Source organism: Engraulis encrasicolus, chromosome 14 (genome assembly GCF_034702125.1).
Source record: "Engraulis encrasicolus isolate BLACKSEA-1 chromosome 14, IST_EnEncr_1.0, whole genome shotgun sequence".
NCBI lineage: Eukaryota > Metazoa > Chordata > Actinopteri > Clupeiformes > Engraulidae > Engraulis > Engraulis encrasicolus.
This window is the reverse complement of record NC_085870.1, coordinates 13,328,223-13,346,650: the sequence shown is the minus strand read 5'-3', so window position 1 is coordinate 13,346,650 and position 18,428 is coordinate 13,328,223. Positions and strand designations below refer to the sequence as shown.

The window sequence follows — 18,428 nt, the reverse complement described above, 5'->3', positions numbered from 1 at the left end:
GTGCCCTTGAGCAAGGCACCTAACCCCCACACTGCTTCATGGACTGTAACCAATACCCTGCACCTAAAATAAATGTAAGTTGCTTTGGATAAAAAGCGTCAGGTAAGTGTAATGTAACAAAACAAAAGACTGACCTACACCAACAAAAACGGCAACATAGTAGGATTAACTGCTATGATTTCTTCTTACAGAATTCACGGTCTTGAGAAATTCAGAAATAGTAATTTCAGAGGATAATTGGGAGATGAATATGACTTACTCATTAGTAATGAGTAATGACTGTTTAATAATTTCTCACAGATGAAATAGACTTGACACTTGACACATGAAAGGCGATTTGCATGTAGCTTTGAACAGAAGATCAATAAGGTTGTTTATGCGAATGGGATGACTGTCATCTAAGGAATGCCATTGCTTTATGAGTTTGCTCAGGCGAATGTTGTGCATCCAAAAGTATCCACAACTTCAGTCAATGTCAATAAAGTGTGATCTGTAGTCGATTCTGCTGCTGCTGCTTCTGCTGCTGCTGCTCCTGCTGCTGCTGTTGTTGTTGTTGTTGTTGTTGTTGTTGTTGTTGTTGTTGTTGTTGTTGTTGTTGCTGCTGTTGTCAGGGAACCCAACAGAGGAGACAAAATGGGTCAGTTGTCCCAGGGGCCCAGACTTGGGTCCTCATTGGATGGTATGTATTGTATATATTTCAGTTGACGTTTTATCCTGCAGGGTCCATCCAAAGCTGTCAGCGGGTGTGGTTGTTGTTATTATTGTTGTAGAGGGTGTTTTTGGGTCTTTCTCTGGTCTGGGGTGCATTTGACGGTCCAGAGTTCCATCTTAGAGAAGCCCAGGGAGGGGGGGACAACAGCAGGAAAAACATGTGAGGCAAGGTCACTGCACACCCTCCACGCCTCCACGCAGGAAGTGAAGTGCCGGGCGCAGAGCGGCCTGCAGCGGGGCCCGGCCCAAGCACAGACAGGAAGCTCAAAGTGCAAATCAGCAGCGACGGCCCACCCTTGCAAACCAGGAAGTGGACCCAGCTCAAGTCTCTACACAGTAAAAAAAAAAAAGAATGAATGCAGTGCTAATTTAACACTTACAGAGTACTCTGGGACCAAATATGCTCTATAAGATGTTAAATCATTAAATCGATGTTAATCTTTTTTTTTTACTGTGTATACATTACAATGAGGCAAGTACATGATATCAAAGCATTTAAACCTAACAGACGATGATTAAATTCATGATAATGCAACTAATGACTAATGGCAGTCTGGATCCCACATCAGGTATCAGTGATGACCAATGAAATCTCATGTGATTCCTCAAGATTAACAATGATTGAAACCCAGGACAGATTTTCCTGTAAATTTACACTTGATTAAGCTAAAACAAAGCTATGAATTATGGGTTAGCTGTTTGAGATATCAACTGAGAATGCTTAGCCCTACTTTTTAGAACTGACCAGGGCTGTAACAAGACATTTTCAAATACCAAGGTCAAATACCGCATGCTGTACTGCATACTGTACATTTAGAATGCTTCAAACTCTTCACTCAAACTCTTAAGTTTGTTTTCATTAATCACTGTCTTGAGGATAAATGGGGGTGGCGTTTACAGACTGAATTTATCATTGTTGGTCATGGATCGATTTTCATAATGGAGAAATTTGACATTTCTGAAAACAAATACAGAGGACATGACCTCCGTGTCCTCAATGGTAGTTACGGCCATGGAACTGACACTTAAAATATCTTACCAGCTCATTTCCTAAAGGTCTCCCTATTCAAAATATTAGCTAACAAAACCAGACAACTCTCCATACATTACAGAACCAGGGCCATCAAACGGACGGGGACCGCTTTCTCACTTTACAAGGAATATTTAAAGGGATTCAATGAATACGCCCCAGGCAATCTCAGCATTAAAGTAAACACATCCATCACATATTAAATAATTTAATAAGTGCCTAATGCGCAACAGGGGATGTGTCTTCCTCAGCCTCGTGTGTCAGTGCAAGAGTATAGGTTTCCCTGTGTTACCCAGACACTCTTGACAAGCAGGGAGGTTTTATATCTTAGACATATAAAAAGTGAGTTTCATTACCCTTCTAAATAAATGCTGGGCGCAGACAATGTGTTTTGCACACGCGTGTACGCGCGCACGCACACACACACACACACACACACACACACACACACACACACACACACACACACACACACACACACACACACACACACACACACACACACACACACACACACACACACACACACAGATGCTAGAAACGCAGTCCCCTTGTCTTGAGCGCACAACATATACAGTATAGTGTAATGATGTGCTGAGCAGCTGCAGATAAATCACTGAGGCTTTAATCAAACCACAAAGGCAAGGAGAAATAATCAATCACTCACAGCTCTACACCACAACAAGACCCCTCCTCCTCTCTTTTTCTCTCCTCTCCTCTCCTCTTCTCTCCTCTCCCATATATTCTCTCCTCTCCTCACTTCTCCTCTCCTCTCCTCTGCCCTGTTTCCCTCTCCTCTCCTCTCCTCTCCTCTCCTCTCCTCTCCTCTCCTCTCCTCTCCTCTTCTGCCCCCTCCTCTCCTCTCCTCTCCTCTCCTCTCCTCTCCTCTCCTCTTCTGCCCCCTCCTCTCTTCTCCCCTCCTCTCTGCCCTGTTTCCCTCTCCTCTCCTCTCCTCTCCTCTCCTCTCCTCTCCTCTCCTCCCCTCTCCTCTCCTCTCCTCTCCTCTTCTGCCCCCTCCTCTCTCCCCGTTTCTTCTCCTGCCCCTGTCTTGCAGTGGCCCGATAGCCCTGATGACGGTGTCACATCACGTCATAGCCATTAAGTTATTATTTTGCATTTTGCAGAGTGTACAATGTACAGGACATCAGCATTTAAGACTGGGGGACAAAAGGACAGAAAAATACAATCACGCCAACAAAACGTTTGCCAAATTTGAACTCACGTGCAATATTGACTTTGCTTGAGGTGTGCTAATGTTTCAGAAATATCGCTCAACGACAAAACTTACAAGAGTGCATGCATAATCGACATAGCAATAGGTTCCTGTGATTCAGCCAGATATAATTCTGGTCACAACAAACCCTGTTTTGGTAATGTATAAGGTGTCACAGTGATAAATGACAAGAGAAAGTCACCTGAAAGGCAAAGACATGGCTTGAGGATGATATTCGGGGTGAAAAAAGAACACTTTGATAAATGTCATGGTACAAGAGGTCATTGAAATTCTGAGAAATGTCACAGAGGCATTGCATTCGCCAGAAAATTAAAACAATTGTTAGAAGAGTGAAATACAACCAGCCAACTGAATAACAGAAATCAGAACATCAGATATCAATAAACACTTGGTCTTATAAACCAATACTTTGATGCAGTGTCTCTATTCTCCTCCTCCATGACTGAGGTACCCTGAACATGAGAGCGCCCCACCGCACTGCTCCCTTGGGGCGCTGTTTGGGACTGCCCCCTTGCACAGGTGAGGCATAGATGCAATTTCATTGTGTGCGGCGAGCAATGTGTGCTTTGGAGTGCTGTGTGTCATATAATATCAACAATGGGAGTATCCCAGGTAGGCTGTCATAGGCCTACAACTCTCTGTAATGTCATATAGCTGTGGTTCTCAACCTTTTTTGAATAAAACGCCCCTTGATATCATCAGCCTCCCAACGCCCCCTTGACCTCATCATAAGCCTGCCAAGCCTACCATTCTAGCTGCAGTTCAGTTTTTTCATCAGCGATAACATTTGCACCAAGAAGCCACATACTATTGAAAAAGGATTCAAAAGCTGCAATTAGAGGTGCTGCATGTGACACAGAGAGATTGGAGTGTATTACCCATGAAGGGAAAGAACAGCCTAAATGCCTCAATGATAAAGCATAGGCCTACTCATCAGGTCGCACTGATAATTCCTCAACATGAAGAGGTCATTAAATGGTGAAAACCCATATTTCATCCCTTGTCTTCCCTGCTGTTCAGGGACTAATTAACATTTACATAAACAAATATGGCACTCGCACTAAGAAACAACATGCAAACGGTGCATATGTCGACTGCAAATTCATGTAAATTCATACTCTTCGGGTAGCCTAGGCCTATGAGCTTGAATGTCAACAATATAGGCTTGTGCAACTAAGTATGGGTTTCCCCTAGAAAAGATCATGTGTAACATGAATCAATCAAAAAGCATGGGGAAAACACAATGAAAGCATAGGCTACGTCTCATATCACAAACCATACTCATTTATAACATGAGGTGTGGATTGGACTTACCACCGGGCCCTTGAAATGACTTGCAAATCACTACATGATGTGCTTGTAAAAATGAAATGATACCTAATTTCACTGACAAAATGATTGCAATTATAACTTCAGTACCACCAGAGGAGCAATCTGGGCCTTGAATGCCTCCAAGTGTTGTGGTCATTACTGGCTCCACACAAGGCAATCGAGAGGACATCACATCCCATGGCGAATGGCGCCATCTACTGGTCAATTCGGTTTTTAGAAAATATGCCTGTGCTGTGTGTAGTGTTTTTTCTATAATTATTATTTTGTTTTACTGTGTCTGTAGTAATTAATTGTGCTGTGAAAATCGATAAGATTACGTGTGGGATATGAAAAACTTAAAAAAATGAATCGATCAAGCTTGCGCCAGGCAACCCTCAGGTGCATGTTTTTTTTCAGCCTAGAAGGCTCCCTCGCAAAGCATGCTGGTCAGAAGCAAGACATGAAACATGGCGGATGGAGATGAGCCGTAAGTCTGGTGTCAAACGTCAGTTTTAGAAAGAAATGTCCCCTCTGTTTTACAGTGCAGAAAATCTCAGCGCCTGGCAATGTTAACTTGCAAGTAGTAGCACAGCATGAATGAACCTTCTTTTATTCTGTCTTTTTAGGGAGAAGAAAAGAAGCAGAGTAGAGGAGCTGACTATGAAGTTAGTAATGAATGCTAGTAGCCTACTGCTGCAGGTTTCGTCGAAGAACAGGGAGTAATGTAATTGACAGTTAGCAAGACGGCTAGCTGTGGATAGCCAATGTTAACCCCTTCTTGAAAGTTTCATTTCCTTGCTATATTGGCCAACTAGCCTACAGATGATATTTCTTTGAGCTTGAACATGGACAGAATCCAGAACAGTTATTTTTTCTCTCGATCAGATACTGATATCATTATCAAGGTCTATGAAGTTAAATGTCACTGTAGGCTGGTTAGCTTGTTTAAAATCAAAGTAGGCCTACCGTTTGTTACAAATGAGCAATTAAGGTGAATTAAACATATATCGTTTCAAGGAGGTGCGGTCCCATGTCTGGACTGTCTTTGTTTTGGCTACTCGGTGAACTTGAACTTGATGTTGTTTGTTAGTGTGTCATACAGGGGGCGGAGAGCCTACTAATACTAACACATCGCCCAACTATTCAGTCCACTATTGTGGTGGTAATGTCACTGGACCGCGAATTACTTGGTGATTCTGATTCCTGATTTTTTTTTAGCATGATAGTGAATGGGGGCGAAGGAGACCAATGTGACTGGGGTGGTCGATGGGACCATGTTAAGAAATTCTTGGAGAGACCAGGACCCTTCACACATCCCGACTTTGAGCCCAGCACAGAGGCAAGGAAACTTCCACATTCCTCTTCTCGTTCCTCATAGTAGCCTACCACATTCCTCATATAGTTCACAAGAGGGATCTATAATGTTGCCCTGGCAGTGCAATAGTAAAGCCTAGGATTCCAACAATCCAGTGTATGAAGTGAAAATGTGCCGTATGAAGTGTTTTTTGCAAACATTTTTTTTAAATTATTGTGGTTAATTAATGTCATTGTGTTTTTACTTTTAGTCTCTTCAGTTTCTATTGGACACATGTAAAATTCTTGTCATCGGAGCAGGCGGACTTGGATGTGAACTTCTGAAAGACTTGGTAGGGCACTTGACTTCTTGGTGGGTTTTTGAACATGTGAGGGAAGCTTATCACACTGTATGTCTTTATTCTTGCATGATTTTTCTTACCCTTTCCCCCTTGTCTTCAAGGCGTTGTCTGGATTTAGACACATACATGTAGTAGACATGGACACCATCGATGTGTCCAACCTCAACCGTCAGTTCCTTTTTCGGTAGGATTTGTTGGTCATTTTCCTATCATTTTAATATTGTAATATTGTAATATTGTTTTAATGTTAATATTGTTTTAATTGTAATATTGTAATAGTGTTTTAATACTGTTATTACACTGTTACCACATTGTAATTGTAATGTAATACCATATTCTCCTACCCTAGACCCAAAGACGTAGGACGACCTAAGGCAGATGTAGCTGCAGATTTCATCAACAGTCGTGTCCCTGGATGTTGTGTTGTACCGTATCCTTCTGCTCAGTATGTCAGCACTAAGCAAGTCAGGCAGTAAAAAATATAGTGTTTCCTTTCAGATGTGAAATTAGGTTGCAATCGAACATATTTTTGGCTACACTGGCCAAGGACTTTGTGTTGTCAGTCTTGACAGCATGGCTCTGAAACATTCTACTGGTTTGGTATGTCAGGTGTTTTCTTACTTCATTTTTTCATGTTAATCTTGATCCATTTGGACAATAAAGCTTCTGCAGTTTAATGCTGTACAGTTTTGCATGAATGCAGATGTTTAGTGGTCATACTACAATCTAATAACAGCATTTGTATAAAAGTTTGTATGCAGCTGTTCCCCAAATAGATTTCCTTGTAACCTTAACCTATTTTATCAGACATTTTCAAAAGATTCAGGACTTTGATGAAACATTTTATCGGCGTAAGTTTTCAGGGTGTATCTGTGTTTGGAAATAGTAATTGCCTCTATGGGTAGTAGGACCTTTGCCTTATTAATTAATATTCCTCAAATGCTGTCTTTCAGAATTTCACATCATTGTCTGTGGCCTGGACTCCATCATTGCCAGAAGATGGATGAACGGAATGCTGGTATGCTTTTTTTAAATTTTATTTTTAAAGGCATAATACTAACCATTAAAAAATACAAAAAAACTCCTGTAAAACGTTTGTAGATTATGATTTTTTTTCTTAAAGATTGTGTTGTGACTGTCCTGTATTGTAGATGTCACTTCTGGTGTATGAGGACGGTGTGTTGGACCCGAGCTCCATCATCCCTCTCATCGATGGTGGCACGGAGGGCTTCAAGGGGAATGCCAGGGTCATCCTGCCTGGTATGACCGCCTGCATCGACTGCACTCTGGAGCTCTATCCCCCACAGGTCAGAAGGACTTTGTTTATTTAAATAGTTTTTTTTGCTTTGTATGCCTTTATTGATAGGACGGTGTGAGACGGTGACAGGGAAGTAGTGGGGGATGGAGATTGGTAAGGATCAGGAAATAACCTCAGGTTGGACTCGAACCCGGGTCCCTGGATTAATGGTATGGTCCCTTAGCCCACCAAGCCACAGCGCCCCCTGGTCAGAAAGACTTTTGTTGAATGCCCCTCATAAGATTAAGTGAAGACCAATGTTTTTCAATTGTTAGCTACTCTATTTTTATTCTAAAGCACAGACTTTTTTAAACGTATTCTCTTTTATTTGTTTATTTATTGTTAAATCTTCTCTCTATTCAATAGGTAAACTTCCCCATGTGCACAATAGCCTCCATGCCCAGGCTGCCAGAACATTGTGTGGAATACGTCCGTGTTCTTCTGTGGCCCAAAGAGAAACCCTTTGGAGGTAGAAGTCCCCACCATGTTTTTCCTTCCTTCTATTTTTTTCAATTGAAAGCTTAGATGTTGGATTTTCTATACAGGGATGTAGATTATTCTTATAATTGGTGATTTGATTTTGTGTGATAGGGGCTGTGTGATAGGAACACCACATATAACAAGTCCGACAGGCGGACAACAGATGCGTCCGTCTATGCCCGTTCTGAACCTTTTTTGCCCAAACGCCCCCTTGGCCTCCTCATAACCTGTCAAGGCAATTTATCAATAAGCCTACCATGTACTGTATAAGCCTGGATTTGAAAAAGTACCATAGGATTTCAACAGTGTTGGGCAATTTACTGAAAAACTGTAATGCATTGCTGATTACATGTTACTGTCTTTTCAAAATAATCCCTTACACTACATTTAGCAATGTGGGGACCTAAGGCGAATTTAGCTTAGGGGGGCCATCGGTCCATCCCATATCACATTTTTTTTTAACATAAAATCTCTATTTTTGTTAGGCTATTTTTTTTTTAAATCACGATTTTTTATTTAAAATAAATAAATAATTACAAACATAAAAAACAGGCAAACATTACAATGAATTACAATGAAACATTTCAATGAATAGGCTATTTGCAATTTTGCATAGGCCTACATTAAATAAACTAAAATGTGAAATTCTCTTTTCACTTTAATATGAGAGCAGTGATGTCCCCCCCCTCACTGAAGTGTTATTTCATGTGTGTGCATGATGCTGTCACCTATTTGAAGTGACGTTGATTTTGGATTTCATGGAATACTTTTAAATGCCGCTTTGGGAAGAAAACAGAGTAGGCGACAGGTGAACTGTATTTCTGTCAAAACAGTGGTTTGCAGGCGTTTGCGTTTTCACGTGGATATTGTCTTCGTGGACCGTAACAGACAAACCGTACGTTCCATAAACTGATCAATGAGACATTGGCTACGTGTACATGATGTTTTTAAGTCCGATTTAATAAATGCGATTTAAATAGATCGGATTAAGAGTTATTTTGCAATGTGTATACATGGCACTTTCACTTAAATGCGATTAAACGTCTGGGGAAAATAAAGCATTGCGATTGGACTGAGGACGCACGTGCTGAGCGAGCCAAATAAGGCACGGGGGCGTGGTTCAATGCAACCGAGATGCAGGTCATCTTCCCCACGAAAATCGTTGCCTCAGGCGGACTGAAATCACAACATTTCCCCCTTTCTCCCTGGATCATTTACAATGCTACATTGGCTACCCTGTTAGCATAGAAAAACGAGTGGTCAAATGGTAATGTGGAGTAACTTTGTTGTGCTTCATTACTTTGTGGGGCACTTTTACATCAATATATGGAAGCCACAACATTTATAGTCGCTTAGGGACTTTAAATTAAGCAAAACTTTCATGTGAAAATCAACAGGAAGTGCCGCCATGTTTTTCTCACTGGCAAAGAGCTTTTGGTTTGCACGCATGAGCTCCAGGCCAAAACTGAGCGACTGCCACCTTGTGGACACAAGAGGGAATCACAAGAGGGAATCACAATTCAGAAACCCATCACGGGAGGGCGGACGGACGGACGGAAGGACGGACGGACACCAAAGCCTCTTATAGAGATGCGTGGGACGCATATAAAAATTGCGTCCAGTAGTCACTGGTTTGCGGCTTTGTTATTACTGCTTTTAAACCCCTATCTTCCCAACCTACCCCTAGACAACGTCACCTTGGACGGAGATGACCCTGCACATATCCAGTGGGTGTTTGAGAAGTCCCAAGAAAGGGCAGCAGAGTACAGCATCACAGGAGTGACCTATAGACTCACTCAAGGTAAGCCCAGACCCCCTCCGCTCCCCTCTCCTTATTCACTATTATAGCACATCTTATTATAGTCTTACCTCCACCGAGCTGTGGCCTACAGGAGCAGCTTTGAGAGAAAAAAAGAAAGGAAATTCATAGTGAGAAGGAAATTAATTGTCTTGTTATGTAGTGTTGCCAACAAGCCATACCTTATTAGAATTTTTATTGTTGATTATGCTGTTTAATTTCTAGATTTTGAATCAATATGAAATATTGGTCTATCCATCCAATGCTTTTGCCCATCCATGTCTTTAGGTGTGGTGAAGAGGATCATTCCTGCAGTGGCCTCAACAAATGCTGTTATTGCAGGTACGCTGGCACAAATTTTACTAACATGGCCCCATGCGTAGCTATTAGCCTGGCTATCGGTAGACGATGTCTACAGGGTGAGATATAGTCTGGCAACAATCTATTCAGTTGATCTAAACTATTTAGAATACTGTATCTGAAGCTTCATGGAAAGATGGTATCGCATCTGGTTGTCGACATGGTTGATCTGTAAACAAACAACAAGCTTCCGTCTGTCTAATAATATGTCTTGCGCTCACTCTCTGTTCTGTGTTTGGGACTTCCCAAGCTCAGGCAAAAGTTTCAGTGTGGGTTTTCATGCTGTCCTTCGTATTGGAACGAGTGCACAAGGCAGCGTGGGGATTTCCAGGCTAATAGCTACTGTAACATTAGTAGTATGTGATGAGAATATACAGGATTTATCTTCCATAACAATTATTTTTTATCAAAAGCATAAATTGAAGATTGTGTATTTTGTTTCAATCTTAGCTTCGTGTGCAGCAGAAGTGTTCAAAATTGCCTCAAGGTGAGTTTATGTTCTGGTCTTAGATGTGAATACTCTTCAAGCTCTATAATACATGCGGCTACTGTACTGTATTTTCATGAAAAGGTAGTGATATCAGCAGGGTAACTGAGGCAGGTGGTGACAGTACATAGATATAGAACACTTTATATATCTGCTGTGTGTGTTTACCACTCCTCTCTTTTGGAACATGTTTGTAAGAAGGCAATGATGCAATCAATCAGAGACAAGGTGATGCGCACATTATCCTGTAGGTGGCAGTAAAACAACATCTGTGATAGACTGATCTGGGGCCCGACTACAAAAAAGCAACGTAAGTAACGCTCTTTGGTCTTACGTCTCTGTGTTTTTTTGACAGTGCCTGCATTCCTCTGAATAACTATTTGGTCTTCAATGATGTTGATGGGCTCTACACATATACCTTTGAGGCAGAGCGGAAGGTCGGTATATCTCTGATACAGCTACAGCAAGTCAGAACACATTCATTAATTTGTTCACTCATAGTTTATATGTTTCATTCATTCATTCATTCATTCATTCATTCATTCATTCATTCATTCATTCATTTCCTTTGTTCATTTATTCTACCATTGGTTTGTGATTGCATTTTCGATTGAATCACTTCCTGATGGGTGTTGTTGTGCTTTGCAGGATAACTGCTCTGCCTGCAGTCAGATTCCTCAAGACCTGCAGTTCCCCTCCTCTGCTAAACTGCAGGAGGTGCTCGACTTTCTGACTGAGAGTGCCTCACTGTGAGTACACACCAGCCTACGCACAATAGCACAGGGTATCCCAATACATTGTATGCACACTTTAAATCAATGTCTCAAGTAAGTGTTTATTCTAATTCATGCCATTTTCAAAGTGAAATAGAATATAGACACATCACTGTTTTATCACCTATTCTGAAACTGATGCGTAAAATCTTTGATACTAGACCTGCAAACTTCACTGAAAGTGAATGCAGCCATTGATAGAGAACGCACAGAAACTCCAGTTTAATTTTTAGGGATTCACATTCAGCTATGCCTGGACCAGCATGGTTGCCAGTTTCTGAACAGGTGATGACGAAACAATAAAATGATGTCTCTCAACGCGACAATGTTTTAACACCCTCCAGTTTTTCCTAAAAGGCTGCATTCATGCCTTGCCTGTGTTACGTTGTCACGACCAGGGGCATAGTACCAAATTTTGGGGCCTGTTGACCCGGCTACAATGACATACACCCCTCCCGTTTATATGATATCATATGAGTTATCCATGAAAAAAGAATCTGATTGCCTGAGGAGCCCTCCGATACTTGGGGTCCTGGTGACTCAGCCCCTCTACTTTGGGGCCCCTGGTCATGGCACTTCTCAGTGATGTGGAAAGTTAAGTTCCAAGACCTGCAAAGGGACTAAGAGACATACGTTCAGTCACATTGTCTTTGTTATGAGATTGATGCAAAGCAATGTGTTGTTGCACTTTTCTTTTCTCCACATATTCATGTTTATGGTGTCTTCTCCTTCCTGCAGACAAATGAAGTCTCCCGCTATCACAGCAACACTCGAGGGCAAAAACAAGACACTTTACTTACAGGTATGTTGGACCAATCAGCATGCATTATAGCATGGTCCAGGTGTGGTTTTGCATGTCCTGCTATAATAAAGAAATACTATATAGAACATCATTAAAATTGGGAAAGTTGACCGATTTGTCAACATGGATGAAGGACCACCACCTACAGCTGAACCTGGCCAAGACAGAGCTCCTGGTGATCCCAGCTAAAGAGTCGCTCAGTCACAACATCAACCTCAAGATAGGCTCCACCATCGTGACCCCAAACAAAGTCGCCAAAAACCTTGGCGTCATGATTGATGATGAGCTGTCATGCTCCAACTACATCAACTCGGTCACCCGGACCTGTCGATTCCAGATGTCCAACGTACGGAATATCAGACCTGTGCTGACACAATATTCTACACAACGACTGGTCCAGGCCACGGTCCTGTCCCGCGTTGACTACTGCAACTCACTCATGACAGGTCTACCTGCTTGTGCGCTAAAGCCTCTGCAGATGATCCAGAATGCGGCGGCACGGTTGATATTCAATCAACCCAAAAGGACCCATGTTACTCCTCTATTTATTGAGTTGCACTGGTTACCGATCGCCGCCCGGATCAAGCACAAGGCATTGACCCTTGCCTACAAAACCATCACAGGAACGGCCCCAGCTTATCTGAAGGACCTACTAACGCCTTATGTTACTGGACGAGAACTGCGCTCATCCAGCACAAGCCGCCTGGCTCTGCCATCCAGTCGCTCTAGATACTCCCAGTCAAGATTGTTCTCCGTTGTGGTACCCAAGTGGTGGAACAGTCTCCCAGAGGCAGCAAGACTAAGCACATCTCTTGCAGCCTTCAAGAAACAACTAAAGACATTCCTCTTTCGAGAGAATCTACTAGACTAATGCTTGAACTGGCCTTGCCCCAGGGCAGACTCCTGACATGATGTTTAGTTTAGTTTAGTGTAGTGTAGTGTAGTGTAGTGTAGTGTAGTGTAGTTTAGTGTGTGTGTGTGTGTGTGTGTGTGTGTGTGTGTGTGTGTGTGTGTGTGTGTGTGTGTGTGTGTGTGTGTGTGTGTGTGTGTGTGTACTCGTTATTTACTCTTTATGATAAAAAAATAAAAAAAAAATAAAAAAAAATAACCCTCTTTGCAACTGCACTTGTTGTTCTGTATATCTCATGTGCACTTTATTTGCTTGTGATGTTGGCTTGATTATGTCCTCTTTTGAAAGTCGCTTTGGTTATAAAGCGTCTGCCAAATGCAATGTAATGTAATAATGTAATATGATTTGACTGAATGTTGCAATACCAAAGTATCTGCTACTAGACATTCCAAAGTGAAGGTGGAGCTTGTTTGCCATCATATTGGATAATGTTTTTTTGGAATTTGAAAGAGTAAAAGTTCCCTTCTCTCCCCAGACCGTTGCTTCTATTGAGGAGAGAACACGTCCTAACCTCAGCAAAACTCTAAAAGGTGAGAAGAGAAAACATAATCTATTCAGTTTCACTTGCTTAAAGAAAAAGTCCGGTCAATGTCCACTTGCAGTTGTAGACCATTTTTCGTGCTACCCTAGACTTCTTAGTACCTAAAGACATGTCATTTTTTGTTTAGCCCTTTCTGAGATCCTGGCTGGCTTACAGACAGCATATTGTTATTTCCTTACATTGCGTTTGAAACTTCTGAGCATATCATATATCATCCAAAACGTTAGTGCTTTAAGGTGTTTGCTGGTTTTTGGTGTAATGTTTGGATAAGATAAGATGAGATAACAACATTAAGATGTTCTAAATAGTGGTGTGCATTGGCACTGCCCTCACGATTCGATTCGATTCCGATTCGGGAGGTTTCGATTCGATTCGATTCTATTCGATTCGATCCGATTCAATTCTACAATTCATTGCAATGCATTACATTTCTACTGAAAGCAAAGCAAATGTTTCATCAGTCATGATGAGGCAATACAAGTAGTCAGATACTGAGCAACAATTTACTGGCTGTTTTCTGTATCAGTCTTGCAGTTAATTTAACATTCATTTGCTCCCGAAATGTCAACGGAAGTAATTGAAACTTAAAAAAATTGCTGCATCGATTCTGGAATTTGACGCATTTAATTGGATCGCCCATGCCCCGCATAGGATTACATTGCCGAATCGAGTATTGTTGACACCACTAGTTCTTAACACAATGGGAACTAGAAATGCACTCAGAGAGTGCCCTGCCGACCTCCGCTAAGGAAGCTGTTTGATAGAACATTTGACTATGTTACACCTTTTTTCTTTTCAAGTGTTTCTGCCTTTTTAGTTAAAAGAGTTTCTTAGAGTTTAAAACTTCAATGTCAAAATTCGGCCCATCCACCAATGGTGAAGAATCTTTTAAAAATTCCTGGAACCGGATTGTGATCCGGATCACCACCAAAATGTAATGACATATTCCTTTTGTCATTTCCAACAACTCCACAAAGTTTCATCCAAATCCGTTCATTACTTTTGGAGTTATCCTGCAGATAAACAGACACACAAACAAACAGACAGACAGACAGACAATCAAACAGACAAACCAACCCGACCAAAAGCATAACCTCCTTGGCAGAGGTAACAAAGTATTTGCCAAACGGTTTGCCGCCAGTTTGCTAGCCAGGATCTCAGAAAGGGCTGCCCAAGTAAATGATGAAACATTGGGTTACTACAAATCAATAGTACAACTGAAGAAACGCATCTGAATGTTGAAATTGGCCAAAATGTCCCTTTAGGGCTTTAGTCTGTATAATGGTTTATACACAACTTGATAATTTGCTGCCTCTGACTACGATTGCAGAGCTTGGACTATCAGACGGACAGGAACTGGCGGTGGCGGATGTGACTACACCACAGACTGTGCTCTTCAAACTTCATCTCACCTCATAAGACATCCCTGACGTCACTCCATTGTGGATCTGACATTTTTGTAGCATATGGTCTCTCTCAAAGTTCTCTACTCTTGGACCATAAGACACACAAGAACGTGAAATACTGAACACGTACAGGTAAATGTTGCGCTTCAGCAGCATTGTAAAAAAAATAGAAGTAGAGACAAGAATTAGGCTATTTACAGATGTAATTACAACACTAGTGGTATTATATTACTTGGTTTCAACTGTTATATCATACTACTAGTGTTGTAATTGAATCTTAGATCTCAAGAGTACTTCTACTTTATACAATGCTACGATGCGCAATTATGTGTCAGTTCTTCTTTGTGTTTGAATGCAACTGTCATGGTTTGCTGTGGATTTTGCCACATCACCAGTGGAAGAAAGTAAGCCACATTGAAACGGCTACCTGTAAAAAAAAGACTGTGATGTTTTAAATGAATGCACTGCAACCGCTCTGCTGGTACCATCTGTGCTGGGGTGGCACAGTAGAATTTATTAGTCAGTTTCAGCTTTGTGTACATTTTTCATTTATTGTGCTGTATCTGCTATAGTGTGTGGCATTCTTTGTAGTTAAAGGCATTGTGGCGTTGGCCATGGGGAAAAAGGGAAAAGCATTTGTAGGAAAAATAAAAAACCCTTATTTTTTAAATATTGGTCTAGTTTCTGTGGTTATTGCTTTTCATAATCAAGAAAAAAATCCTAGCCATGTGCCTACTGTCAGTCTAAACACATTTGCCATTGTGTGTTGCTAGCAAAAGTACTTTGATTAATAGCAATAGCAATAATATTTATATAGCACATTAACATACATACAGTAACTGTCATTCAATGTGTTGAAGAGTAAAGAGAGAGGACAGAGAGAAGAAACAATATAACGTAGAAAGAATTATGTTGCATAACCATCACCAAAGGCAGATGAAAATAAAGCTGCTTTTTAAACGTCTCTCGTCATCATCAATTTCTTTTTAAAACATGATGATGGGGCAATTCTAATTAGGGCATGGAGTCTCCATTTGGCAGCATAATGACTTCTTGTCATTACAGTAACTATAAAACATGCATGCTACTCATGTGATGGTGCATACAAGAACAGAAGTGCAAAAACGTACAGGTTCCACATGCCGTAGATTCCGGTGAAGAAGGCGCTGTTCACTTGGACGGTGTAGTGTGGCCAGTACAAGTTGCCCTTATTGACCTGGCTGATGATGAAGAAGATGACTGTCATGGCAGCGCACACCAGTGTGCCCAGCATGAGGATCTTGAACCTGAAATGAAAGATGAGGCCCTCGTAGTGAAGTCTGCGTGCCCTGGTCATGGCTGGCAGAGATGACCGCTTACAGCTGATGTTGCGGAACACCTGGAAAACCACGAAACAGAGGAAGAGAAAATACAGACTAGCACATATTCCTGCAACAATGATAAAAGCCATGGCCAACTCTGTCCCGACTTCTGAGGCCCAGATGCTGAAGAAAGGGTTCTTCAGCTGCACTCCTCTCTCACACATGTTAAAGATGAAAAGACAGAAGAAGCCAAAGATGATGGGACCAATCTGCTTCCAGTACACTCCAAAGCAGTTCCTCTCTGTCTGGTCCATGAGATGTTCCCTGCAGAAGATGATCCAGAAGGACAGAAGCATTGTAGAAGATGCCCTGGCGAATGTCCCCAAACAGCAGCATCCATGTCCAGTTGAATCCCACAGACAACCACTCCACTGGAATGTTAATAAAGGTCATGGACAGTCCCAAAGCAAAGATCATCTTCTCCAACAGGACAGGTGGCCTGGTCATCAGAGTTATGCGCCTCCAGTACCAAATCATGATGATGAGAATGCTGGGTGTCAGGAAGGTCTTCATGGAAAACCACACCTTTGTGAAGCCACCATTCTGGTGAATTCCCACCAGCCTAATGTCCTTTATTTCCACAATGGCAATGTTAACCTGCTTACGTTCATTCACAGGCAGTCTGAGGTTAAGGAGGTAATACTTGTGTGCAACATTGCCCACCTCCATGAAAGGCAAGAGGTCACACTCATACCGTCCCTCGTTCTCAATAGTTTGTAAGTTGCAGCTCAGTTTACGCTGCTGAATGGAATGTGCCATCTCAGTCCACTCACTCACAGCATCATCCCTGTAGGCCAAGCCCACATCAATAGTCACAAATACCCCTTCATCATCAATTTGTCTATCCATTGTTAATACAATGTCAAATTGGAGTATTACCAGCATAAATTGGAACCATGGGCTCATCTCTTTGTTTGGTCCAGGGATGTGCACAGCAAAAACTGTGCTGTTTGCCTCAATCCTCTTCGCAGTGGTGTCATCAAAATCCTTGATCTTGTTGCATTGGTTGGGACCCCAGGGTGTGAACCAATTATTCTTCCTCTGGTTGTGGTGGCTCACATCGACGCATTTCGAAGCGAGGTAGGGAACAGCAAAAGTTGTACTTGGCGCAATGAATCCGCCAACCATAAATGAAAATACTTGGAAAAGGAGGAGGATGATCCCGACTATGATCAACTTCTTCGCGCTCATGTTTTCTATCATTGTTCCTGCCATCTTGCCTATTGTTTCACAGGCTGGAAAGATAAACCGTATATCCTACTTGGATCCAAATGGGTTCGACAGGAAATTTCTTCTTGATCCTTTTTAAAGTACGCAATCCTGTGTAATTTGGAATATCCGGTATGAGGTTGCGCAACAGTGGGTCTTCTCCAAGTTTGCAACTTTTAATGATCACATTTGACTGCAAAAATTGAAGGTCATATGACTAGGCCTGTGGTGAGACCAAATGATATAGCAGGTTAAATTTGTCAAAAGTATGTTTATAATTGCCTAATAATACATAAAATATATAACACATAATAATATATATAGGCTATATATAGGGCTATTAATATATTAAAATAGCCTATATATTAATATATAGGTCCTATAGGCTATAATAATAGCGCGCGCGCGTGTGTGTTCCTCCCATATTAAATTGGCATGTCTCGCATTAATGCCCTAGATAAACATTTGATTAATAGTGACACTTTTAAATTAGATACTTCTGCCACATGCATATTTCAACATGTAGCCATTATTAGACAGAGCTGCGTTTATCACTTAGGGACTGTTCGTTATTTATTTTTGGGGTCGCCGGAAGATGTCCACCTTTGATCGTCAAATTTTGCATGACCCTCCCCTAACGAGCTTCAAAACTTTGATGACCCTCCCCGCGACGCCGTCAAAAAAATGCATGACCCTCCCCTATGGAGAAGTAGTAAATAGCCCTATTCTACCTTATTTTTTATTTTTTTTGACAAACGTTGATTGACCAACGCTGCTGCTAGCTTACTGGATGTTATTGTAGCCTAGGCGCTCTTGAAAACTATAGTAGTCTACTTCACGAACGCGGGGGCATTTCATACATTTATAATTTGATTTAGCTTATGATAACTTATGATAGCTCTTCGACACAACAGAACACAACGGGGTATGAATCTGTGATCAATTTTAGCTAAATGGAGAAGCGTTTCTGAGGCTATGTTACATCAAAGCATACAAACAAGGTAGGAATGCTTTTTTCTAATAAATGTGCCAAACATTTTTGGATGACCCTCCCCTAGCCAGC

General features: G+C 41.6%; 1 protein-coding gene and 1 pseudogene across 3 annotated transcripts; one reads left to right on the top strand and one right to left on the bottom strand.

Moving 5' to 3' along the window:
• Positions 1 to 4,721: 4,721 nt before the first annotated feature.
• Positions 4,722 to 15,465, top strand: uba3 (ubiquitin-like modifier activating enzyme 3). 3 transcript variants are annotated; one of them, XM_063214953.1, is made up of 18 exons: positions 4,722 to 4,773; positions 4,913 to 4,951; positions 5,505 to 5,625; positions 5,852 to 5,932; positions 6,043 to 6,125; positions 6,291 to 6,371; positions 6,749 to 6,792; positions 6,895 to 6,959; positions 7,093 to 7,248; positions 7,605 to 7,707; positions 9,406 to 9,519; positions 9,805 to 9,858; positions 10,327 to 10,363; positions 10,719 to 10,800; positions 11,012 to 11,112; positions 11,875 to 11,938; positions 13,324 to 13,378; positions 14,720 to 15,465. In XM_063214953.1, the coding sequence occupies exons 1-18, from the start codon at positions 4,754 to 4,756 to the stop codon at positions 14,806 to 14,808; spliced, it is 1,389 nt and encodes a 462-aa protein (XP_063071023.1). In that variant the 5' UTR covers positions 4,722 to 4,753; the 3' UTR covers positions 14,809 to 15,465. The 3 variants fall into 3 exon arrangements, with proteins under 3 accessions (XP_063071023.1, XP_063071024.1, XP_063071021.1); XM_063214954.1 differs by lacking the exon at positions 4,913 to 4,951 and having other exon boundaries at positions 4,732 to 4,773; XM_063214951.1 differs by lacking the exon at positions 4,722 to 4,773 and having other exon boundaries at positions 4,869 to 4,951.
• Positions 15,466 to 15,568: 103 nt separating this feature from the next.
• On the bottom strand, positions 15,569 to 17,371 carry LOC134462085 (protein wntless homolog; annotated as a pseudogene).
• Positions 17,372 to 18,428: the final 1,057 nt, after the last annotated feature.